Source organism: Python bivittatus, unplaced genomic scaffold (genome assembly GCF_059951505.1).
Source record: "Python bivittatus isolate LINGU-HERP-01145 unplaced genomic scaffold, Pbiv_v1 ctg000180_np1212, whole genome shotgun sequence".
NCBI lineage: Eukaryota > Metazoa > Chordata > Lepidosauria > Squamata > Pythonidae > Python > Python bivittatus.
Window position 1 is genome coordinate 5,314,687 of NW_028277047.1, and position 25,148 is coordinate 5,339,834.

Genomic DNA, 25,148 nt, shown 5'->3' on the forward strand with positions numbered 1-25,148 from the left:
TCTGGAGAAGCGGCTCTCCCTTTCCATCTTGGGCACCGTGTGGTGGCAATGAGCAAAGTGACCCAAGACAACATCTTGGGTGGTTGTGGTGACCCCAAATGGCTGCTGCTTGGTCTTTCCCCCCCCCCTTCTTTAACCCCTTGCTCTCTTTTCTCCGCTTCCTTTTTTTCGGGTCAGAGACTTTCTCGGGCTGATTGTCTAGCCAACCTTTTGAACCCTTTCTTTTCTGAACACCCAACGGTGGGAATCCTCCTCTGGATTGTGAGCGCCGGCAGACTCGCTTAGACGGGTTGCCGATGAAAATCTGAGATCGCCCTGCTTTAATTGCCGCCTGCTTTCTTTTTTCCCTTCCCTTCCAAATACCTGCCAATTTGGCTCGGCCAACCCAAAATCTGGAGCGCGGCGAAGGTTTATGAAGCCAGACAGCCTGATCGTTTGCACGGAAGGAAAGCAGGCAGGGAATCAGAAAATTCAGATTATAGCTTAGAGCTGGCTTGTGTCCAGAGACTTTGCCAGGGCTCCCCTGAAAACCCTAAATGAAGTTATTTGGAGGTTCAGCCCTTGGTGAAAACACAGCGGTGATTTTCTTTCTTTCTTTCTTTTTAAGATCGATAAGGCCACCCAGCTCAAACCATGTGACTCTGGGTGGTGTACGGCATTAAAAAAAACATGAAAAAAAGAAGGGGGGAAAAAAGCCACCACGTAACAAGAAACAAATTCAATATATACATTCCAATACATAATAAAATAGAAGCAAGTTTTAGCGAGTGATGTGAACCAAATCACCCCATTAAACTGGAAGATGATTGATTGATTGGCAATAGCCGGTTAGGTGAATAGAGCGATTGGGCTTCGTTTTTGTGGGGGGAAAAAACCACGAAGAAAAAGAAAGAAATAAACTGTTCACAAAGTTGTAAAGAAAGAGAAAAAAAGAACAGAAAAGGAATAAAAACTTGCAGGGCGTATGCTCCCAAATACATATCAATACATTTTAGAAGGCAGCTGAAATGATATATGTTTGTGTATCTAAAATGTCTGCATAAGCATTTCAATCCGTGATAACCACATTTCGTTCTGTTCTTCCACAGCTAAGTTATGTAGAGAAGTAATTTGTTCGTATGTTGCTAATAACGTCAGTTCTCAGTAAACCATTGAATGGTTGGGCTGGGAATAAATCACAGAGAACCCACTCTGTTTAATCCAGATGTCTGTTTCCCTGCACTAGGAACCGGGTTCAAAAGAATGTGAACGGAGGAGAATATTAAATCTTGGCTTGCCATTCATATGTGCAACAGGTGACTGTATAAACAGAGCAGTTGGGTTTGATAAATTGGGTGGAAAGAAATTAAACATGCGTTGGCTGCTGTCAACTTTGTTCTCGGTTGCCTGTACCCACACGCGCGTGTGCACACCCTCAAAATCAGACCATAATTCATCAGGCTAGCTTAAACTTATAGAACCTGCTCTTCCACCCCAGGCCCAAGGCTCTGTGCTCCCCCGAATTTACTTCTTTAATTTTAAATCCCTTTAAAGGAAAAAAAAATAGGAAGCGAGTGTTCCACCCTGCAAAAACTCCAGCTTCCCCACGGCTTACGTTCTGGCCGAGTGAAAATAGGTAGGCTCTGAAACTCAACCCTTTCTTGGCAAAAGGGGCCAAGGATTCGAATCCGGGACCACTTGGTAGCTGGCTGCACCCGCTGGGCTTTCAAGATTCCCAGCGGGGAACCCTGTCTCAAAAAAGGGGGGGGGGGATCCTTGCCAAAATATAAGGGTAAGCTTTGCTAACAGGCTGCAAAAGGGGTTTGCAGTCATGGCCTTCGTTTTCCCCCCACTATGTTTATTGACCCTTTGGGGGCACCCAGAAATAAAATCTCTCTGGAATTAAGCTTGGCTCCTGCTAACTTAATAGACATATCCCTGTGATTTTCCTGGCAACAAAACAGAAGTGTAGTTTGTCGTTGCTTTTTCACAGGTTATTTTTTTGGTCTAGTCTCCAGCCCCGGGATCTCCTTGTGGTCTCCCATCCAAGCACGAACCAGATCCGGTCCTCCCTCCCAGACCTGATCCAAAAGAGCGTTTAGATCCCCGAACCAGAGCTGCTCCAGTTGCTCTCTGGCTCCTGACTCTCTCTTGTCCTCCCCCCCTTTTCCCCCCAAACCGCTCCTTTATCTTTCAGGGTCTGCTCGGTTGCCTGGAGGAACCGGTGTCAGGGGAGGTGGGCTGCATGTCTCTCTTTGAAAAAACCCACCCGGTTGCTCAGCAACAAGCGAGTGCCCCTCGCAGAGGGTCCCTCCGTGGGAATTTGTTTTGGCCGCTCAGGATGCTCCTTTGTGAACGATGCTCGCTGATGCTCCCCTCCCTCCGATTCAACTGGGCCAACCCTTGGAGAATAAGGGAATTGTCCTTTTGTGGGGGTCCTTGACCCCCCAAGTTTCCTTTTCCTGGCAGCATTTGTCGGTGAGCTTTTATCTTTCCCGTTTTGCAAATCGCAATTCGCAATGCCTCAGGTTTTGCCTCCGGAGGATGACTCAGTCGCTTTTAAAATCCGGAGGAATACGCAGGAGCGCGTTCAAGGTGTTCTGCAATTGCACGGGTTCAAATTTTGGGTCTGATATTGTTGACAGAGTCAGGGGCAGACTTAACCGTTGCATGCACACAACATGCAAAGCTTGGTGAGGGTGGGAGGGGCAGGGTAGGTTAACGGCAGTACTTATTTCGGTGACTCCTGCTACAGAAACTCCGCCAATCTCGAATGTTACTGTGAATTTATTTTCCAATTCCAACCCTCACAAAGTTAGACTTTTTCGTCCTGTTCAGGACTAGGCAGTTTGGAGGAAGGTGACTCAAACATGCTGTTTTCTTTGCAAATTCTGGGTGCCTTTCTGGAGACCAACCGTTGAACCCCCTAGGCAAACACCTCCACTCTGTGGTGGTTGTTTTGTTAAGTCAAAATTAAGTTTTCATTTTTCCACTGGGAGAAAGGTGAACCTTTCCTTAAGTCAGGTTGTTAGGAAAGAAACAGTCCTGTTCCAACAGGGACTTTCTTGTTACCTGTTTCAGCAGAACCTTTTTGCTCCATCCATCCACCAGGAAAAACTCCTTAGTATTCCAACATGCTTTAGAAATTTTTGCTCAGTTTTCCCGAGAATCCAGCAACTTCTAGATTCTATCTATCTATCTATCTATCTATCTATCTATCTATCTATCTATCTATCTATCTATCTATCTATCTATCTATCGTATTTATCTAGTTGCCCATCTCACACAAAGTGACAAAATACAGGTAGTCCTGGACTTATGACCATTCATTTAATGACCGTTGGAAGTTACGACAGTGCTGGAAAAAAGTAACTTACCACCGGCCCTCACACTTACGACCACCTCAGCATCCCTGTGATCACATGTTCAAAATTCGGGCGCTTGGCAACCAGCATGTATTTACAATGGCTGCAGCGTCCTTACGTCCCGTGATCGCCATTTGCAACCTTCCCAGGGGGCTTCCGACAAACAAAGTCAATGCGGGAAGCCAGATTCACTTAACGACTGTGGCAAAAAAGGTAAAATCAGGTGTGACTCGCTTAGCAACAGAAATTCCGGTCCCAATTATGGTCGTAAGTCGAGGACTACCTATACATTTTCCCCAAGTGCCTCTGAAACATAGCTGTATTCTTGGAAATAAAGACGATACTAGAGGATGAGGCTTCCCGTCGGAGATTGGAACCCTTAGTGAACAAAATCGTTCTCCTTCCTCCTTTTGCAACGCAGGGCGCGTGCGGATCCAAGGGGGGGCCTCTCTGCAGATCGACCGGCTGCGTGCCCAGGATCAGGGCTGGTACGAATGCCGGGTGCTGTTCCTCACCCGTCCCAATACCGATGACGAATTCCAGAATGGCACCTGGATCCACCTCATTGTCAATTGTAAGTCAGATACCCTCTTTTCTGATCAGGTTCTTCCTCTGAATTCTCTTTCCCTGGGGACGGACAAGAGGAACCGACATTGCCTGTGGAACTCACCGTCACAAGACGGGGAGGCCTCTGTCTGTGTTCATTGCTTTTGGGAAACGATTGGGTAAATTAGTGGAGGTTAAACATGAGCTGTGATAAGTAAATGGATTTTATGGATCGGCAGATCATGAGAATAAATCCTCTGGGGATGTCTGCCTCGTTCACAGCTGGTTACTGAAATTCCATGTGACCTGATCCGTCCTCCCGGGTTGCAGAATTGCTTGTTCCCTGGAAAGGAAGCATCTGTTTTTCTGTCTTCTTTTGCGGGGGGCTTAGCGTGGTCTTCACGTGTTTCCTGATGTTGATTTCAATGTTGGAGGAGCTTCCATGGGGCTTTCTGTTCCGGCTCTTTGCAGCTTCGCAGCTGCTCCGTTTTCCCATTTGGAAATGCCCCACCGGAGGAATCCTTCTTTTGAGATGAACAGAAGCATCAAATGCCCAGGGATACCGTGGCGGGCCAGAGGGACAGGATTTTGCAGGGAGGGGGCCCCAAAATCTGCGTACCTCTCCCCAACCTTGTAACCTGCTTTGGAAAATTTTACTCAATTTTTTTCTTTTTTGGCCTTTGCAAAAACGTGAGTTTTTCCCCCTATCAAAGCAGACAAGAAGGGGAGTTAGCAAAGCTTGTGAGCATCACACGCACATCCCTCACTGATCTGAGCATCTTTTGCCCTGCAAATGTTGTTCTTTCTTAGCTGGGGATTCATTTCAGCTCCCTCCCCATCTGCCATCCTTCTAGACGCTCCGAACATCCCTATAATCTGGTTCTCGCCCGTGCTGTTTCCCTAAACCTCTTTATCGCCTGTTTCCTAGCTAATTGCTAGGAATTGATGGCCAGCATTAAAATGGGGGGGGGATCCCCTCCCAGTTGGTGACTGTCAGCCTTGGATTAAAATCTTCAACAAAGTGGAATCTCGCACAGGCTGTTGACTTTGACCAGCGGGAAGTATTTTCCTAACACTGAATGGAAAAGCTGGCGTCGTTTGAACCCTACAGGGAGGAGAACCAGAAGGCCCCCATGGCTTGTAGCCCCCCCACCCACCCCAAACAAATCAAACTCCCCAAATTTTCTCCAGAAACCTCCCAAAAGACCTGGTTATGCCATCAGGCCTGGAGGGTCTTTGGGAACCGGAGACAGATGTCTCCACTGTAATTGACATTTTGCTCTCTCAATGGGGTTCATCTGCTTTAAAACTTTTGATTTTTTAAAAATTTTAATAATCATTTTTTTCTCTTTTCCTCACGATTGCTTTTATCCATCTGTTATTTTATTTCACTGTCGTGCGCCAACCAGGGTTGCTTTGCTTTGCGTGAGATGGGCGGCTCTACAAATGTGATATATAGATAAATGAATAAAATGCAGAGCATCTCACTGAAAATATTAGTCAGCTGACGGTCAAAAGATGATCCGTTCCTGGTTTATTATCACCCCCACAACCCCCTGAGGTAGACTAATAAACTTTTTGGTTTCTCAGGATCTGTTATTTAATGCTCCAGTTAACTGCAGTATCGAGAACAAACTTTATTAACTTCTGAATAAATGAAGCACGGCAAAAAAGGGGGGATAGCTTTATTTGTGTATCACGGGGTAGCATCTGAACGCTTTTGGTGTGTTCTTTTACTGCCCTCCAGGAGCACAAACGGACGTTCAGTAAAACGCTTCAGCATTTATGTAGGAAATCAGGCTGTTTTGAAGACTTTTACCAACTTGCGTCTGAGACAAACTCTGTTCCGAGTTGATGTTGAACCCCCCAAATTTGGGATTTGAGCAGCGTGGAGTGGAGGCTGGAGCAAACGAGAGGGACCGCAATGAAATCGTGGCTTGTGTGCCTTTTCTCAATCTGTGTCTTGCAGCTCCCCCCGTCTTCCAGGAGACCCCGCCGGCTTCCATAGAGATTCAGGACCAAAAGTCTCTAACTCTGTCCTGTTCGGCCACCGGCAATCCGCAGCCTGCCGTCTCTTGGAAGAGGGACAGCCGAACCCTTGAAAACGGAACCGAAGTTCAGGTATGTTGTCTTTCCTATGTCTGTTACAGTAAAACCGGGATTTAAGGGACTAATTGGGAGGAAGGGACGTCTGTTATTCTCAGTAGTCTGTTAAATACAAACGCACGTCCTTGGCGTCAATTTACGCAATGGCATAATTGTGCAAATGAGGTAAATAGCCAGGGATGTTACAAGGTAAAATGAATGGACATTTAACAGCCTTGTTCAGACAAGGTTGAGTGTAACAGGCTTATCTGTGATTTCAGAGGATGTCTGGGTAGACACTTGGCCCGCTGTATCCAAAGTCTGTTAAATGGGGATCCGTTAAATCAGAATGTTGCTGTACTTAACTGCCAAGATCTTCAGCAGGATATCGCCCAGCTGAAACTAACCCTTGTTCTTTTTCTCAGGTGAAAAACGGGACTCTCTCCTTTGCTAGAGTTGGACGGGCCTATGCTGGGCTGTACACCTGCCAGGCCAGCAACCAGGAAGGCACTGTCATTCACACAACCCGCCTCCTAGTCCAAGGTAAGCCCTTGCTGACCTAGAGAGGCTAATTAACCAAAGGAGGAATCCTAGAGGTCATCAAGTCCAACCCCCTACACCCCGCGCTGCCTTAATAACCTTGATTTCCTCAAACCCCAGACAGGTAGTCCTCAGGTTATGACAGCAATGGGGACCGGAATTTCCATCACTAAGTGATGGAATTGTAAAGCGCGACATCATGTGACTGCATCGCTTAGTAATGGCAGTCCCTGTTGCCTCTTTAAGGGAGAATGGCGGGTTGTTAAGCGAGGACCTCCTCGTGACTTCCTGCCAGCTTCCAACAAGCAAAGTCAATGGGGAAGCCGGCAGGAAGACATGACGGGGTCCTGAGCTGTGGAAGCGCCCTGCGGTCATAAATGTGGGTGGGCTGCCAAGCACCCAAGTTTTGATCACGTCACCGCAGGGCACTCCAATGGCTGCAACTTTGAGGACCAGGCATAGGTACCATTCATTCAGAGCCGTCATAACTTCAAACAGTTGCTGAACAAATGGTCGTAGGTCGAGGACTACATGTATTATCAACGTAGCAGCCTGTTAGATTTGCAGGCAAGAATTTTTGCCCACCCTTCTTGGAAATGCCAGGGATTGAAATGGAGATTCTGAACATGCCACCGGTGGGATACTACTCAAATTAGAAAGTAAGATTCCAGTCCTCATGGTTGTAAATGAAGCCAGACCCTGGTTTAAAGGGCCTGGCTTTTACAGAGACAGAATATTAGTTCATTCAGCTTAGGCCATCTACTGTTCAGCCCAAAAGATTTACCCATTCCTTTCTGAAGATCCTGAAAACCGAAGACTTTGCAAGGATTTGTTTATTTAAATTAAAATTATTCATTCGCTCATTTATTTATTTAAATGTATTGGCCGCCTAACTCCAGTGGATGGATCAGTGGCTAAGCTCCTGCCCTTCTCCAGAGGGCAGACGAGCAACTGCTGATTGATTGATTGATTGATTGATTGATTGATTGATTGATTGATTATGTTCCATCAAGTCGCTTTCAACTCCTCACGACCCCACAGATAGACAGCTCTACCTTGGATACAAATCATCAACTAACCCAACAAGCTAAGTTCCCCACAGCATGCTTAGCCACAAAACAAATCTATCCAAGGTTAAAACAAACCAGTCTTCTTCCGTTGTGCGAATGCAGCCATTGACTTCAGGGATCTCTCCCATCTGTTGGGTCGCTGGTCGAACTACAGTCTCCTCGGTTTCTGCAGAAATTCAATTTTCTGCCTCCTCCTTCTCTGCCAGGGCCACCAGTGATTGTGGTGCCCCCCCAGGATGTCACCGTCAACCTCACCCAAGATGCCTTTTTGGCTTGTCAAGCTGAAGCCTACCCGGCCAACCTCACCTACACCTGGTTTCTGGGGGCCACCAACGTGTTTCATCTCAGGTAAGAAAAGGGGAGGGGGAAGAAGAAATGAGAATGACCCCAAAACTTTCTCCCTGGTGGGGGAAAGTATGAAACATCCAGAGCCTCGTAGGAAATCACTGAGGGGGTAGTGCTCCAAGCAGGACGGTTCCACGCTGCAAACTTTTGTTGCAGCCTCCCCTTTGAAAACCCATAAGGCAGCTTTCTCCAATCTGGGCATCCTTCAGCTGTGTGGACTTCCTCTCCCAGAATTCTTAGGAAAGGGCATTTCTGGGAATTAAATATACCTGTCAGAAGGGGGTCCAGAGAACAGAAGGCTGGTCTAAGCTAATATCTAGGACAGTGTTTCTCAAGCTTGGCAACTTGAAGATGGGTGGACTTCAACAAGTCCACCCATCTTCAAGCTGCCAAGCTTGAGAAACACGGATCTAGGATGACCAGGGAGCTGTCTCTTAATGCTTCTCAGTTTGACCTCTCTTTCCTTCCTGGCCTCCAGCCATCTCCGGTCGCGGATTCAAATCCTGATTGATGGAAGCCTCTTGGTCCAGAGAACAACCCCGGAGGATTCGGGAAAATATACTTGCGTTCCCAGCAACGGGCTGAGGAAGCCCCCATCGGCTTCTGCCTTCCTTACGGTTCTGTGTAAGCTCTGCTTATCCCGATCGCCACCCCGTCAACCCAGATCCTCAGTTGGTAGAAATAACCTAGTGGGGCAGGAAAATGGGGTTGAAACGAGATCTCGTGAAGAGATATCCCTCGCTTTGCACCTTGGGTGGTAGGACTTCATCAGAAAAAGAAAATCTTCTCATGTTCCCCACAAACTGTTCACTTGTGACACGAAGTCTGGATTAGTCCAAAGTGAAGATCTCAGCATTTTGCCAATGACCTAATTCAAGCCTTTGCTACTTCCTGTTTCCCCTCTTCTTTCTCTTTCGACCCCTTAACCTCACAATCCCACTCCTGACACCAATCCTCCTTCACTAAGTCTAGTTCTTTTCCTGCTTCTTGGGCCACCCCTTAACCTCACAATCCCACTTCTGACACCAATCCTACTTCACTAAGTCTAGTTCCTTTCTAGCTTCTTGGTCCACCCCCTGACCTCACGATCCCACCACTGACCCCATGCCTCCTTCACTAGACCTAGTTCCTTTCTAGCTTCCCTCCCCATCCCTGACCTCACGATCCCACCTCTGACACCATGCTGTCCTCCACCTGCAGATCCAGCTCGAGTCAGTGACATGCCTCCGGAGACCTTTCTGCCCATCGGAATGCAAGGCATGATCAGGTGCCCCTGCCAAGCCAACCCCCCGCTGCTCTTCGTCAGCTGGATCAAGGACGGGCAGGCCTTGGAGATAGGCAAGGTGCGCTGCGGGAGTGGGATGCGTCCCCCAGCTTCGTTGGGGTTTCATCCGGTTCTCTTCCTGAGCCCCACATTCTCCCTTTCCATAGTTCCCAGGCTGGTCCCTGAAAGCCAATGGGACTATTGTGATTGCCACTTGCAACGACGATGCCCTTGGTGTGTACGCTTGCACCCCGTACAACAGTTTTGGAACAGCTGGCACTTCAGCGCCCACACGCGTCCTCCTCAAGGTGAGTAAGAAATTGGGGGCCAGACATTGTGTTGATTCTCGAAGATCAGCGTTTCTCAACCTTGGCGACTTGAAGACGGGTGGACTTCAACTCCCAGAATTCCCCAGCCAGCCTTCAATTCTGGGAGTTGAAGTCCACCCGTCTTCAAGTCGCCAAGGTTGAGAAACACTGTCCAAGATGTTTAATACGTCGGTTGTTTTCCTGTGACGTTTCACAAGTGTCTCTTCATTTTTTCTGAGCCATATTTAGGTGGTTGCTTTTAAATGTTTTTTAATCCTGCCTTGGGAGAAATGTAGGTTTTGAAGAGGGGGGTATAAAAGTTCAGAATAAAGCCAATTATTAAATATTAAGAGAATAAGGAGGTGGGCCAACATCTTTCTCTCCCCACCCCAAAACTGCCAGATATGCTGCTTTATAATACTATCATCTTCACCATTGATGCTGTGAATCCTTTGCAAATAATTTAGCAGGACCCTTAATTACTGCATGTTTCTACCGCTTCCTGTCTCCCCATCCTTGACCGCCGCCATTGTCAGATGACGCTTCCCAGCAGGCAGGGAGAGAAGGCAATTAATTGCCTTTGCTCCTGTTATGTGAAGGTAGAGTGCCACTTGACCTGGAGGTTCCATGACACTCTTCCCTTAATTTGCCTTCATAATCAGTGTTAAAGACTTCTATTCTTTGCTGGGTCACACGTCACACTGGCTCTTGTCCCCCAGGGCAGAGGCCCCATCTCTTGAGACAGAAGATACGCACAAAGACTCCAAATGTTCTGAGTCTCACAAAATCCTCAAATCTCATGTGGTTTCAAGGATAGTAATGGCAGATTTTTAAGAGGTTTGGCAACCTCACCAGAATAAAATTATTTTTAACTTTTTTTAAAAAAAAAATACAGGTTGTCCACATTTAGCGATCACAATTGGGCCCGGCAACTTGGTTGTTAAGCGAAGCGGTTGGTAAGTGAAACCGCAACTGTGTTTATGATCTTACTTCGACTTTCCTTTGCTTTACAGACCTGCAAAGGTTGTCAGTGCGAGGATTGGTTGCCTAGTTACGTTTTCATCACCGTCGTAACAGCAAATGGTCGCTAAACGAGGACTACTTGTAATGTTGAATTTGGCAGGCTTAGAATAGCTTGGGTTGTGTTGCACGTGTGATGATTAGTGATTCTTAAGCTGGTTTAAAAACTTCTTCCATCCTGCTTAACAACTCCCACTTGGCCTTTTATCGGCAGTTTTAGGCTGCTGTTCTGCTCTTAACCCTTGTGGGATTTCTCTTGTGTTTCGTTTTCCAGGATCCTCCCGCGTTCACCCTGCAGCCCAAAGAAGAATATTTCCAGGAAGTGGGTCGGGAGTTGCTAATTCCATGCGTTGCCCAAGGGGACCCTTTACCCATCATCTCTTGGACAAAAGTAAATCATGGCCTCTTTGCAAAAGTCGGGCTATTTCTGGAGACTCAATAGCTGCATTTTTTAAAATCACATTTTAATACTGTCTGTTGCATAGACCCCTACCCAGGTGACCTTTGACTCTCAAACCACAATATAAAAATATACTGTGTCTGCCAAAGGTGTCCACGGGGGCGGGGAGTCAAACAAGTCAAGATGGCGGCCACCACAATTATTTATTTATTTATTTGTTAAGCTTGCACGCCGCCCGACTCTCAACGGCTCTGGGAAGTTCACAGCAATCAACGAAATTACAATAATATCAATAAAACGTAAAAAGTAAAGAATGACAACTGTGATGAAGCAAGGGGTCTCCTCCCTCACTGAAGTCCTGGGTGAAGATCCAGGTCTTCACGGCTCTTCTGAGCACCAGCAGAGTGGGGGCCATCTGGATCTTGGGGGGGACCTTGTTCCAGACGGCAGACATTGCAACGCCCTTTTTTATGTATTAGGTGACCCATGTAAAACTGGGTGGGGGTTTGATCTCGTGGTGGTGGCCACCAGCTAGACTGTTTTTTATGCAGACCCCCCCGGTATACGTAACCTAATCAGATTGTTTTGGTTGGTTCCCTGCTGTACAGACGGGTAGCAAGACCCTGGTCAACGCTCAGGTGGACAGGAACAGCAGCCTGGTCCTGCGGCCCCTGACAAAGGAGCAGCACGGCTCGTGGGAATGCACCGCCAACAACGGTGTGGCCAGGGTCAGTGCCGCCACCGCAGTCTACGTGTTGGGTGAGTTCTTAACTCAGAGGGCAGGGCAGTCAACTTCCCTAACAGCCTGGAAGCCTATTGAAAAGCGTTTGGGTTTGAAGACGCGCCAATGGCACCTCTTGCGAGGGAGCGTCACGTTCGGCGAACACCTTAAATAGGTACGTCTTTTCTCCTAACGTCCACCCTGGTCCAAACAAAGCACAGGACGCTCGTTCTAGAGTTCATTGTGACTTGGAGGGAGTTATATCATTCCCCAAATCCTGTTCGATGAAATCCCTTGCCTTTGAGCAACCCTAAATCTCTTTATTGGTGTCCTTCCGTTGAATCGAGTTAAACTGATGCAGTTTCCCTTCTCCCCCCGCCAGGCACCAGCCCCCACGCCGTGGCCAATGTCTCTGTGTGGCCTCTGCAACAGGCCGTTAATGTAACCTGGGAGCCAGGATTTGATGGCGGCTATTTCCAAAGATTCAGCATCTGGTACACGCCAATGTAGGTCTTTAGGGCATTCTCTGTGAGCTTCTCTGCCGGCCTGTTTCCTTTTTTTCCCCCTCTCTCTCTTTCTGACAGTATTAAAAATACTTTCCAGATGGTTTCATCCAAAGCTTCATCTACATTTCTGTCTTCTTTCCAAGGGGACCAGAGATTCACTCCTCTTTTTTAAGCTGGGATTCTGGTTTCTCCATGTTTTTTTCACGCAAATGGTTTTTGTACTGTAGATTGAGACGCCTGAACCGCCCCCACCACGACTGGGCCTCGCTGCCAGTGCCTGTGGGGGCTTCCCACATCCTCGTGGAGAACCTGCAGCCGGACATGAGCTATCAGTTCAGCGTGTTGGCCCAGAACAAGCTCGGCAGCGGCCCTTTCAGCGAAATCATCTCCACCATGCCTCTGGGTGAGCAGCCGTTCCCGGTTGCCTTGGTCTGGATGGGAGGTTATTTTTCTTCTGATTCCTGGGTTTCCGGTCAGCATAGCCCAAGGGTAGGTAACTGCCGGCCCTTCGAGGTTGACCGTGTCGAAAAACAGGTGCAACAGGGATCCAGGAACGTCCTTTATTGCAGTAAGGTAGAATCACAGAATCTTGAAGGGCTGCCAAGTTTCTCTCTGTCCCCTCTTATACTAAAGAAAATCAAGGCAGGGTTACTCTGAGCTTCTTTCCCAGGACCATGGAATCTTTTCTGCAGGCCCCCCCTTGACCACTCCCTCATTCCTCCCCTATCCCCAAAATCAGCTCTACATTCCTTTACCACAACCTTTCTGAGCTGGGAGCACGTTCAAAATGTGAGAGCATCTGGTGGGTGCCCTCACAACGTGGTCAACTTGCCTCTTGGGGTGCATAGCCGAAAAAGCAAAGGAACTTCCTAGCGTGTGCTACACCATTCCAGTGTGGCATGGAAGCTTTCCTCCAGATGCAAACGATGTGGGAACCTGGTGCTTGGCTTTCCAGCACAGCAGTACAGGTAGTCCTCACTTAACGAACATTTGTTTAGCAACCATTCAAAGTTATGACGGCGCTAAAAAGTAACTCACCACCAGTGCCTGAAGTTACGACCATCACAACACCTCCATGGTCGCATGATCGTGATCTGGGCGCTTGGCAACTGGCTCACACATACAACAGTTGCAGCGTCCCGGGGTCACATGATCACCATTTGCAACCTTCCCAGCCAGCTTCCAGCAAGCAAAATCAATGGGGAACCGCATGATTCGCTTAACAACTACAGTGATTCACTTAACGACCATCGCAAAAAAGTAAAATCAGGTCCAGTCACATGATGATTCACTTAAAGACCACATCACTTAGTGTCCTAAATTTCGGTTGCAGTTGTGATTGTTAAGCGAGGACTACCTGTATTTTATTTTTAAAAATAACTTTTGCAAAAGTCAGGTCAAGCAAGAGGACTAGGAGGGCCAAAGAGATCTACATTCCTCAACACAACCTCCTTTCTCTTCCTCTTTCAGGGCTCCCAACTCAGACTGTGCCCCCGGTCCTTCCAACCACCGCCTCCCTGGTCTTCCTTTCCCCACCTCAATCCCTGAGATCCAATGAGACCACGCGGGGCGTCCTCCTCCTGTGGGAACCTCCACTCCACGACCCTTTCGCCTTGACTGGATATTCCCTGGAGATGCGCCAGAATCAGGGAAGGTGGGAATTCCTGAGTGGAATCATTCCCAGCTCCGAGACCCAGTTCCTGGTGCCTGGACTCATCAAGGTGCGTTTGGAAAGGATCCGGGGTTTGCACAGCCCTGGAGAATTCTCAACCAGAGAAGTGGGCTTGCATGGAGAAAAGGAAACTATTCAGCATAAGTGTAAGATAGTAATTGGGAGGGAGGAGCCAGGTTTAGGGTGATGGGAGCCAGCAGAGGGTGCCTTCACAAAATGGCTTCTAGGGTGGGTGTGGCCAGGCCTGCAACACCGTTTGTTATATATTGAAATAATATCTTTATTATTTAAATTTGCTATTCATTTATGAAAATCTGTCCCCCACCTGAAGCCAACCAGACTCTGGAACTTCCATAATAAAAAAAAGACGCCATCAGGGTAATAATTCGTTAGAATAACCATTTCAGTTCAATTCTAAAAAAGTAAAATGCTAAAATTATGGAAAACAGTGCCGCGGATACACTTAATCCCCAGAGTCCCTTCAGAAGAGCCATTTACAGCAAGCCTTTTTGCTAATAAGTGTGCTGGAGGCTGGTGCTGAATTTGCAGCGTCCTATTTAATTATATCTTTATTAAAAGGGTGTTTTAAAAAAAAAAAGGTAACACCAGAAGCCTGGCGGGCAGATCTGGGTAGCGCGTTGCCTGTTCTAACATCAGCGTGACTGCCTCGGTGCCTGAGAACCTCAAGGTTCACTTTTTAAAAGAAGGCGCAGCCAAGATTCTAGTCCTCTTTATTTGAAAAGCAAAACCCAGTCCAATTTTTGGGGAGGGAGAACGGATAGACTCTCAAAAGGTGAGTTATTTATCAAGGGCTATCTGCTGGCCCTATTCCTCCAAATTTTATTTTTATCTGTATGCATAACACCTCGGTCTGTTGCTCGCTTGTCATGGTGGGACGGATCTGTTTTGGTGGACGGTCATAATGTCCATTTGCTGTCTCCTTCCCTCTCCCAACACAGGACACCTTCTATGAGTTCCGCCTGGTGGCCTTTGCCGGTGGCTACATCAGTGACCCCAGCAATGTGGTCAATGTTTCAACCATGGGTAAGTCCAAGACGTGGCATATGGAGGGCACAGCAAATCCTGCCACTAACCAGAGATGTGATTCAGCCTGTTTCAATTGTCTTTGGTTGCAATCCAGAAGAACCTCTTCTGCCTGTTGAAATAGCAGGAGTAACTGTTTCTGACTAGATTAGCTCAGGAAAGTTTATTCCTCTTTATTTTTTTCCCTACTGCTCCCTAGTTAGCAATAATTAGCCCTTTCAATCCTCTGCTTTGCTGTTGCTTTGCTTCTAATCCTAGTTTTGTCATAGAACTTCCATGTTCAGGTGCAGTTTACCTCTGATATTTTGCAAGGGGCAAGCAAGCGAGCCCTGTGGCTTTCTTAACCTGCCTGTTTGGGCATACCTTGGAAAAACCAGGCTGCTGGAGCAAGTGAGTTGTACCTAGCCAACTGCAGCTTATTCAACAAGCTGTGGTTTACCCCTGGTTGTGTGACCCAGGCTGGTTATCTTAGATGGATCTTTGATTCAGTAGCAGATTGAATCCTAATTTACTGACTTTCAGCTGTTTATAACAAGAAAAACAGAACGTCGACAACCCATCATATTTTAGTTATCAGGTCACTAAGTAGGCAGGCTGGGTTTGGACAATAATTAAGCCTCCATGAATGCTAAACAAGCTTGGCGTGTTGTGTGAATGCTACATTTTAATTGCTCTTGCTTTTCTTCTGCGCCCTCAGGAATGGAGGTGTACCCTTCCCGTACCCAACTCCCCGAGGTCCTACCCCAGCCTGTGCTGGCTGGCGTGATCGGCGGCGTCTGCTTCCTCAGCACGGCCGTCATCTTCAGCACCATGGCAGCTTGTGTCATGAACCGGAGGAGAGCAGCCCGTCTCCGCAAACGCAGGCAAGGTAGGCTGGCTGCTGAGCCCTTGAAAGCGTGACGGCTATGTGATCACAAAAGTGGCAGCAGACCAGGACAAGGAAGAGGTAATGGTGGGCAGAGGGTCACCAGGCTGCCCCTTCTGAAATCTGATGGACAGAGCAAAGGAGTTTGGCCATATCACATGGATCTTTGGGATCAAGAGAATCTAGTCATTTTCATTCCCTTCCTCGGGTAGGAAATTAGCGCAGAGAATCCGGGGCTTTTGTTTTTCAGTCGAAGTACGTTGTTAACAATATGACTGCCCCATTTTCTGTTGCTGCATGCTGGACAGATGGTATCTGCCTCACGCCTCGGTTTCCCTTGGGCAGAAGAGCTCCAGGAAGCTCAAAGCAATCACCGGAGAGCCAGCACATTCCAAAACAGTTGCAAACTTGGGCGCAGTAAATCTAGCCTTCTGGGGATCCCAGCAAGGCATACATCAGGATGTTATGTCAATCCAGCCCTTCAGCTAGAAGTAATAACAAGCTTTGCACACAGAAATGGTCTCCCAAGTTCATCAGTGCACTGGGGATACTTGACCTCAAAGTATCAGAGGGCACCCAGTCAGTTCTGTTCTAGGATTTTAAATTTTTTTTTATTTATATATCAAATTTGTCACCGCCCATCTCATTAAAAAACGACTTTGCCGAGTAGTCCCAGATTCAGGAGGGTAGGTGGCCTTGATAAGATGCCGCAAAGTTTAGGCTGGCCGCTTCAGGACCATGGAGAGCTCCAACGAAGAGAGTTGTAGCTGTAACCTTTGGAGTCCATAGCGGAGGGAGGTTGTTTCAGCAAAACACTGAAAGTCCGAGACTTTGTTCAGCTGTTGACCCCACCAGATAGAATCACCAATTCTTCCTAAAGCACCATGTCTGCTTCTACGATCATTGGCACTGGAGCAGGGGAACCGCTGAGCCCTGGAGTGCCTGGAATGGAAGTTAATGTTTCCCTCCCAAGTGGAGAAGGTCTGAATTTCCTAGGGTGGCACCAGAGGTCAGGCAAGAGTTGGGGCCCAGCTGTCTTCCATGGCCCTAAACACTCAATTCACCATTTGCCACAGCTCACATAGTGGCAGGAGACAGGGCAGGCCCTTGGCTGTGGTGGGAAAAGCCTCCTGGCGTCTTGGTGGGTCCCTCCTTGGCCCCAAACCCATATAGGTTTACCAGGCATTATCTTATTTTTTTCTGCATTTTATCAATTTTTTTTTGAAAGATGAGAAGCAGTGGTTCTTGAGGAATCTGGGGACTATAGTTAAAGGGTGTGGCCCCAGGGCCACTGGGTCTGGCTGTGGGTTGTAGCGTGGCAGCTGTCCATCCCGTTGCAAGATTATTTTATTAATTCCTTGGTTTTGAGTTCCTCTCCCGATGATTTTCCCCTTTTGTGTTCTCATGACCTTCCAGATCTACCAATTGTGTTTTCCTCCACCAAGAAGCTTCTGCCCGCACAGTAAGTTGCCCCAGTGCATCAGCTAATCCCTCCCTTTCCTGGTTCCTCCCCTAGCCCCTTCCTCTATCCACTGTTTTTTTTTCTAAACAGGCTGCAGGGAGGGCTGTGATGTGATGGGGGGGTATTCTTTTCCATAATGAACCTCTATTAGATGCATGGATGTCCCCTCCCAGAATTCTCAGGCTGAAGGTGGGACACATCATCTCCTGGCAAGGCCAGGAAGAAGGCAGACATGAGAGTAGGTGGTACGGTTAGATACGCTGAGAGCACAAGAAGGTTGGACCGGTTTCGAAAGGGTAAAAGCTATCAGGGTTTCTGCAAACCAGCTGCTGGAAAGCCCAGGTAGTCCTTGCTTAACGACCACAATCAGGACCGGAAAATTCGTTGTTAAATGGGGCGGTTAAGTGAGTGGTGCCCAATTTTACGACCCTTTTTGCAGCGGCGAGAGAGTTGTAGCTTGATGGCGTGGCGGTTCGGAGTTTGTTCTCATTTGAACACTGTTGATTTGGTAGCACACTTATTACTCACTGTCTAGTAGGTGACTTGTTCTCTGTTGGGGGATCCAGTTTTTGGAAGGGCTATGTGACGTTGGGGTTCGTCTTGATGACCTTCAGGCAGCCTTCTCCAACCAAAGTACCCTCTGGATTATTCCCAGAATTCTCAGCAACCTCTAGGCTGGCTGGGGAATCCTGGGAGTTGAAGTCCATCCATCTGAAGGTTGCCCTAGCTGAGCAAAGTTGGGGTCGGGTGCAAGAACCAGTGAGTCCGACAAACTGGTCTTTCTCTCCCATCCCCAGGCATTCTGCAGGTGCTGCTAGCCCAGACAGCATTATGAAGCTGAAATTCCAGGGCTCTCCGTATCAGAGCCTTCGCCGCACCCTCTTCTGGGGAGACAAAGCCGCCCGTAAACTCAGTCTCGATATCTCGGGGGGCCATGTGGCGAACAGCGCCAAATACGTCCTCTACGAGAGCCACGTGGGCGAGCCGCTTCCTCTCGAACGCATCTCCCGAGGATCCGATGGCCGCTTCGTGGTGCAAAGCGAGGATGCGTCACAAGAGCAGCAGGTACCCGTCTCCCGCCTGTCTGTGGAGAGCGTCGAGGGCCCGCCGGAGCCCTATCTGCAAGTCTTCTCTCCTCTCGAGGAGCCCGTGTGGCAGAGGAGTGTCCACCTGAGGCCCAAGAACCCCGGGCAGGCCCAGGTGTCTGGCCATCGCCAAGGCCGCTATTTTGACCACAGCAGCAGCACCCTGACGGAGGAGGCCCAGCCCTTGCGTGTCGTCAACCTCAGCCCACTGGCCACCGTGCCGTACGGAGCTCTCCAGGATACCCCCTGGCCTCCGGGCTCCGGGGCCTCTTCCCCTTCCTCCTCACCACGCCGTACGTCGAAGGCTTCGCCTCGGTCTCCGAGCTCCCAGGCCAGTGCGAGTAATTCTGCCCAAAGCGGGATCCTCCAGTATCTGAGCATGCCCTTCTTCAAAGAGATGAACGTGGATGGCGACTGGCCACCAGAGGACAATGAGAAGGAGGAGGCGCCATCGCTGGAGCCCGTCTCCCACGAGCCCGGTCTTGTGGGCAGCGCCAAGCGCCCGCCTTTGCCAGACCAGGACAAAGTGGCGGGTCCAGCCTACATGGACATGGAGCCTGATTCCCACTCCATTCAGGATCAGCTTGCAGCCCCGTCTCTCCTCAGGCTCCCGGATCCTGATACGGGTCCAGTGAAGGCCCCCTTACCAGGGTCCCCGGCTTGCCCGCTTTACCTCTGCTCTGAGGCGGAGACCCCACCACCGAAGGAGCAAGGACCTTGGTTCTGGATGTTCTCCTCCTCCTCCTCCTCCTCCTCCTCCCCATCCCAGCCCCTTCAGGATCGCCCCCAGGCCGAGCTGCCCTGCCCAGCCCTCCCCTCGCCCGAGCTGCCTTCCCAGTTCCTGCCCCCCGAGAAACACAAACTGCCCACGGCCAGTTTCCCACCAGGCCCCCCCTCTGAGAAATTCCTGAGGGGCAGCTTGACCAGCCAAAGCAGCGGACGGGGCAGTGTGTCTTTCTTAAGGCCTCCGTCGCTGGCACCCTCGTTGGCGGGCAGCTACCTCAGTTCCCCGTTCGGAGAAGTGGCCAGTTGTCAAAGCAGCTCTCTGGGAGAGGAGAACAGATCCCAAAAGGAGAATTTAGTGGTTGCGCTGGAGAAAAGGTGAGGTCGAAATCGGGGGGGGGGTTGTCGGGGAGCCAAATAAAGCGGGCAATTTTTCTGGAATCTTTCCTAGGACGACCCCTGGATAAGGAGTGTGAGGTTCAAGAAATGAATAAAATGAAGTCTAGTCCTTAAGGCTGGGTCTCCCACTTAGGAGCTCAGAGGCGGCTTCTGGTGGAATTGCAAATATCTGTGAATTATTTTTATTTTATTTATTTATTTATACATTGCAGAGTCACATCGCAAGTGACTCTGGGCGGTGTACAACAATGAAAATAAAATAACAAGTAAATAAAAACAAGCATTTTAAAAAGATAAAACATCATTAGAATAAAAGCATTATCGGACATTTTAAAAAAATAGATTTTAAAATATACAAACCCCACGGAGAGAATTAAATGGGTTTTTCCAGGGATAGGTTCTGCCAGGTGATGGAATAATTAATTAATACTTAAATAACCTTGCCTCGGCCAGATTTGAATGATCAGGAGACGGGAATCAATCTGGCACACAGCATTTCGTGATTCAGGCAGAAGAGGAAGCAAATTATCCTGTCGTGTCCTGACCCCTAGCCCTGTTGAAAGAGGAAGCCAGGGTTAAATAGAGGTTTTCTGGTTTGGCTGCAGCACCTCCAGCAACAAACAGGAAGAGATTTGAGGAATTTCAGTTTCCAAGTGAAAGTAGCACCATCTCTGGGCTTCCTTAGAATAGATGTCCTTGGAGAGAAGATGCAACTTTGCAGCTTGGAGGATGCACTGAAGACCCGGGGACTGGGTTGACCCAACCCAACCTTCAGCCTAGTGCTGTGTTCCCATGACGTGCAATACACCCCTGTTCTGGCTTCCAACAGCAGTTCACGCCACGTGTTGGAAAACCAACGAGGGTCGGGTGTTTACACTATGTTGCATCCCAACCTATTCGACCCATTTGAGCCTCATCTGGCATGTTGTGTGAACGCCAAGCTTGACTTTGGGTCCGGTTGAGTTTTGGGTGGCTGTTGGGTCTCCTCCTGTAAGCCCTTGCTACTTTCTAGATCAGTGTTTCTCAACCTTGGGAACTTTAAGACGTGTGGACTTCAACTCCCAGAATTCCCCAGCCAGCATGGCTGGCTGGGGAATTCTGGGAGTTGAAGTCCACATGTCTTAAAGTTGCCAGGGTTGGGTAACACTGGCCTAGATGAATGTGAAGCTGCTATTCTCAATGTATCCACAAGGTGGGGATATTCCCTCTAAGCATCTTTTCATTCAAAACTTAAAAATGCCCCGAAATTCCATTCTGCCACTTCTCCTTCCAGCTGATGACAGAAAATACCTTTGGGGCTTGTCTTTCCAGGGAGAACAGCTTTACGGGGAAATTCTGCAACTTTTCCAACTTCTGCAGCCTCCCTGGCTGAGAGAGGAAATATCGGCTTGCAGAGTCCTCTCTCCAGCGCCCTGCAGCCCCCCTGGCTTCCCCCCATCTGTCCAATCCCGGGGAGAAGGAGGGTCTTCCAAGGGGGAGGGGCTTATTCAGAGCGGAGCAGCCAGGGATGCTGCAGAAGGTGGAAAAGATGCAGAACGAGGCTGAACACTAAAGGACCCTCCCCCAGGAACTGAAAAGAAACGATCTAGCGTCCTGCCAGAAAGATAGACGTCTATTTGCATGAAAGGCAGACATCTTTATCACCCTATCTCTTAACTGCCACCATTATGCTAGAGAAAGAGGTAAGGGAGGGCAATACTGATTTCAACAGGGTCTGGTGGCTGGTGAAAACAGAAACCGCTGTCAGCCCTTCGAGGTAGGCCAGCGCAAGCAGGAGGCACAACAAGGATCTGTGGAATGCTCCTTTATTGTTGCAGGGAGCCTAAATTTCTCTCTGTCTCCTCTTACTCTAAACAAAACAAGGCAAGGGCGTTGGGAATGCCTTTCCCATGCTTGTTTTAACCTCTGGACTTGGTGATCTCTAAATGGCCCTTTCCTTCCCCAGCATCGGCTCAAAATTCCTTTGCAGGTGGCCCGTATGCTCTCTTGCTGGGAGCCGGGCGGCATAGAACTTTAATAAAATTATCATTTCTTTACTCTCCCCCCGTCACCCGTTTTAGAAAGGTAGCCGTTTGCCTCGCACTGAACTGGTGGCTTGTCGGTTGCAGCCCGCAGCTGTTCCCTAAGACTTCAAGCAGACAAACACCTAGCCCCGTCTGGCGCCTGCATTTGAGTGATCTTTTGCGTGTGTGTCTGTGAGTGTCTTGGAGTCAGCCTTGACTCCTGGCAACGGCCTGGACAAGTCCCTGCAGTTTTCTTGGCAAGATTTTGGAAGTGGTTTGCCGTTGCCGCCTCCTTCCTAGGGCTGCGAGAGGGGACGGCCCAAAGCCCCCCAGCTGGCTTCGTGCCGAAGGCAGGACTCGAACTCACGGTCTCTAGCCTGGTGCCTTTAACGACATCAGACTGGCTCACGGAGTCATCTCTGTGTGCGCGTTTTTCTCGCCCGCCTGGCTTAACTCTCAGTTTCTTCCAGGAGAAACACTTCCGTGGATGAGAACTACGAATGGGACTCCGAGTTCGCTCTGGAGTCGGATTTGCTGGATGCCCTGCAACTCTATCGGAGCGGAGACCCCAAAAGGCCCATTTCCACCATCGCGGCCCATGAGTTGGAGAAACAGAGTAAGCAGGCAGAGCTTGTAGGACAAGGAGCATTCAGAAAGGAATAAATGATGCACAGCAAGCTAAGCTCATTGCCCCCCGTTACATCAGTTGAGCCTCTTATATGTCTCATGGAGGGAGCTGCAGCTTACAAAAGCTGGCCCCTTTTAATGAAAATTGTGACAGGTAGTCCTCACTTAACGACTACAATAGGGACTGGGAAATTCGTTGCTAAGCGGGGTGCTTGTTAAGCGAGTCGCGCCTGATTTTACAACCTTTTTTGCAGCGGTCATGAAGCGAATCACGCAGTTCCCCATTGATTTTGCTTGCTGGAAGCCAGCTGGGAAGGTCGCAAATGGCGATCATGTGACCTTGGGAACGCTGCAACCGTCGCAACTGCGAGCTGGTTGCCAAGCAGCCGGATCACAATCATGTGACCGCAGGGGTGCTGCGATGGTTGTAAGTGCAAGGACCAGTTGTAACTCCCTTTGTTCAGCACTGTTGTAATTTTGAATGGCACTAAACGAATGGATGTTAAGTGAGGACTCCCTGTAGTTGGAAAAGGTGCTTCCAGACTCCTCCTGATACTGAACTAAGCTGGGATCTGGTGGAGAACAGACATCACCGGAAGTGGGATAGGCTGGCTTCTGAATCTGGCAGCCTCCTCTAAATCCCACCTTTTTGAATTAAGTTTCTAGACCTCATGGATGTAAGGTTCAGTAGTATTCAGGCAGTATTCGTTGAAAGGTCCAGAGCTAAGAAAGACGGAAGTGAGGTTGAGCCAATCTGGTCCAGGCTCCCTTCTTATCTCATTTTTTCTTTGCCCTCTGATATGCCGCCCAAAAAATTGGCTAATTAAAACGCATGATGGGTTGCCCCAAAGGATGGGGTTAGTGTGCCTTGAACCGGCGTCTTCCTCTCCCTCTCCTTTTCAGGCTCCAAAGGTTCAACCGAATCCAGCAGCACTTCCCCTTCCAGTTCACAATCGGTCAGCGCCTTGGATGGGTCCGTCTCTCCCCTGCCCTTGGCCAGCCCGGAGGAGCGCTGTGCCGCCCTGCGCAAAGAGTTCCTGGCTTACCGCCGTCGGCGAGAAATGATCCAGCAACGGCGGCAGAAGATGGAGCCCAGCGGAAAGGATGAGCGATTTGAGCAAGCCACATTGTTCTAAAGCAGTGATTCTCAGCCTTGGCGACTTTAAGATGGGTGGACTTCAACTCCCAGAATTCCCCAGCCAGCTAATTCTAGGAGTTGAAGTCCACCCATCTTAAAGTCGCCAAGGTTGAGAATCACTGTTCTAAAGGAACAGATCTCCCCTCCCTGGGTTTTCCTGGGCTGATCTGCCTCCCATCCACCAGGGGGCAGATCTGGGACCATGTGGGCTCTGTTCCTGGAAGGAAACACTGCCCTCTAGAGCCCTGTGGGAGAACTGCTTCGGACTCCAAACATCAGACAGTTCCAAAGATGCTGGGCGATTTTTTTTCCTGCGATTTTTTCCAAATCTCTGGAGTATTTTATCCAGGCAGGAAGAAACATACCTTGACACAAGCCTTGTGTGTGTGTGTGCGTGTGTGTGTGAAAATCAACACGCTTGGTTGATTTTCAGCTGCATTGTAGAGCAGAGGAAGCGGGTGGTGGGCTTTTTGGTAAAGGGGGGCTTTGGTGAAAAAAAGGACCTTGTACCCAATGTTGGTGTCTTGTAAATCCTTGAATATGGAACAGCACGCAATTTAAGAGCTGCGCTGTGAAAAGACGGAACTGGGCAAACGGCACATCCAGGAGTAATTTGACAATTGGTCTGGAGGCTTTTTTAACGGTTGGGGACCAGAAGAAGCTCGCCAGAGTTCATGGGGGAATTCTCAGCTTGCATGGAGAAAGGATCCAGAACGTCACCCAGGACAAGCAGAATATGAATCGGGTGATGCAGCCGTCAAAAAGGCCTGTGTCCTTTTAGGTTGCCAGCCAAGGACGGGGGCGAACTCTGAGTCACAAAAGATGCTCCTTCTGCTTTGTGATGTGTTGCTCCGTTCGCATTTCGGGTTGGGCGCCGGTCAGCATGATCAGCAGCGTGGAAACGTATTTAGGAGGAGGAGATCCTTCGTGACGGCAGTCAAGTATGCTTGGAGTTGACTTAACCCCATCTGGGGAACTGGTTGACTGTGGTTTATGGCACTGTGAACTCACCCCGCTGTGGTTAACTCCAACCCTGGGCAAAATGTGCGAATTTGAGCAGGACAACCTGAAGGGTTTCGTAAGATTAAGAGGTTATAACGTTGAATGAACCGAGGTCTGCAAAGGCCGTATAAAAGGATCGTAACACCCAGAGCCAACACGGATCCGGTTGCTCTGTTTCACACTCACTAAACTGACCGGGTGGCCCGTGGCACCGAGGTTAATGTTGGTTCTGCTTTCTTGCGTGCTTCCCCTCCCTTCCCTTCCCCAGCAGCGGCTCCTTTCGATTTGGGGTGGGGCTGTCTCCAGAGGTGACTAGACTAGACGCCCAAGCTGGTTCCAGTGGGAGCTTTGGGGGGGGATATTGTGTCATAGGGAATTGCATAGCTGGAAGCTGACGCATGCCTTGAAAGGAATGCAGCGTACAGGGGAATGGGGGCACCGCTTCTGTTTTCAACTTGCTGTAATTCTTCTTTGCTTAATCTTCTCCTGGCCCGCCTTCCGCCAGAAAAACAGCATTAGCTAGCTTTCTGCGCACCCTGAACGGGCTAGAAAGGGGGGTTCTCTCTCCAAACTCCGTTGGAAGGCTCGCGTTTAAACCCATTTCCCTGCCACTCGCAGAGCCAGGATTGACGGTGGATGACCCAGCGCTGGGGGGGGGGTGGAATTTAACTGGCTTCCTGTCTTCCCAAATTTGGCCTTTTGTCTTGCAAGTCACGTGGCCCCCAGGGGATGGAGGCTGGAGCGGCCGAGGGAAGGGCTTGCGCGGGGAAGGGGCGAGAGGTCCTCGGGCGCGCTCCGAAACTCCGGCGCGCTTTTGCGCAACGCGCTCAGCCGGGCTGGTGGAAGATCGGGCTTCGGCTCTTCCGTTCTGGCTTTGGCTGCGCCGCGCTCCCAGGAAAGGGTTCGTCCAGGAACGGGATGGGATGTGTAGTCCGGCCGCGGCGGATGGGTGGCCCTTTCGCTTTCCTGACCCGTTAAA

General features: G+C 49.3%; 1 protein-coding gene across 4 annotated transcripts in view; it reads left to right on the top strand.

Annotated features, from left to right (window-relative positions):
* The window catches only part of IGSF9 (immunoglobulin superfamily member 9), a 31,576-nt gene extending 7,257 nt beyond the window's left edge, over positions 1–24,319 (top strand). For all 4 annotated transcript variants that reach the window (XM_088137404.1, XM_088137403.1, XM_088137406.1 and 1 more), the window contains 18 exons: positions 3,766–3,918; positions 5,860–6,011; positions 6,401–6,518; positions 7,792–7,933; positions 8,409–8,554; positions 9,131–9,273; positions 9,362–9,502; positions 10,797–10,913; positions 11,531–11,681; positions 12,026–12,149; positions 12,377–12,552; positions 13,620–13,870; positions 14,781–14,865; positions 15,563–15,733; positions 17,147–17,192; positions 17,990–19,378; positions 21,873–22,018; positions 22,933–24,319. In XM_088137404.1, coding sequence (XP_087993530.1) covers positions 3,766–3,918; positions 5,860–6,011; positions 6,401–6,518; positions 7,792–7,933; positions 8,409–8,554; positions 9,131–9,273; positions 9,362–9,502; positions 10,797–10,913; positions 11,531–11,681; positions 12,026–12,149; positions 12,377–12,552; positions 13,620–13,870; positions 14,781–14,865; positions 15,563–15,733; positions 17,147–17,192; positions 17,990–19,378; positions 21,873–22,018; positions 22,933–23,165 — 3,884 coding nt within the window. In that variant the 3' untranslated portion in view covers positions 23,166–24,319. The remainder of the gene's footprint in view (positions 1–3,765; positions 3,919–5,859; positions 6,012–6,400; positions 6,519–7,791; positions 7,934–8,408; positions 8,555–9,130; positions 9,274–9,361; positions 9,503–10,796; positions 10,914–11,530; positions 11,682–12,025; positions 12,150–12,376; positions 12,553–13,619; positions 13,871–14,780; positions 14,866–15,562; positions 15,734–17,146; positions 17,193–17,989; positions 19,379–21,872; positions 22,019–22,932) is intronic.
* The last annotated feature ends 829 nt before the right edge of the window (positions 24,320–25,148 follow it).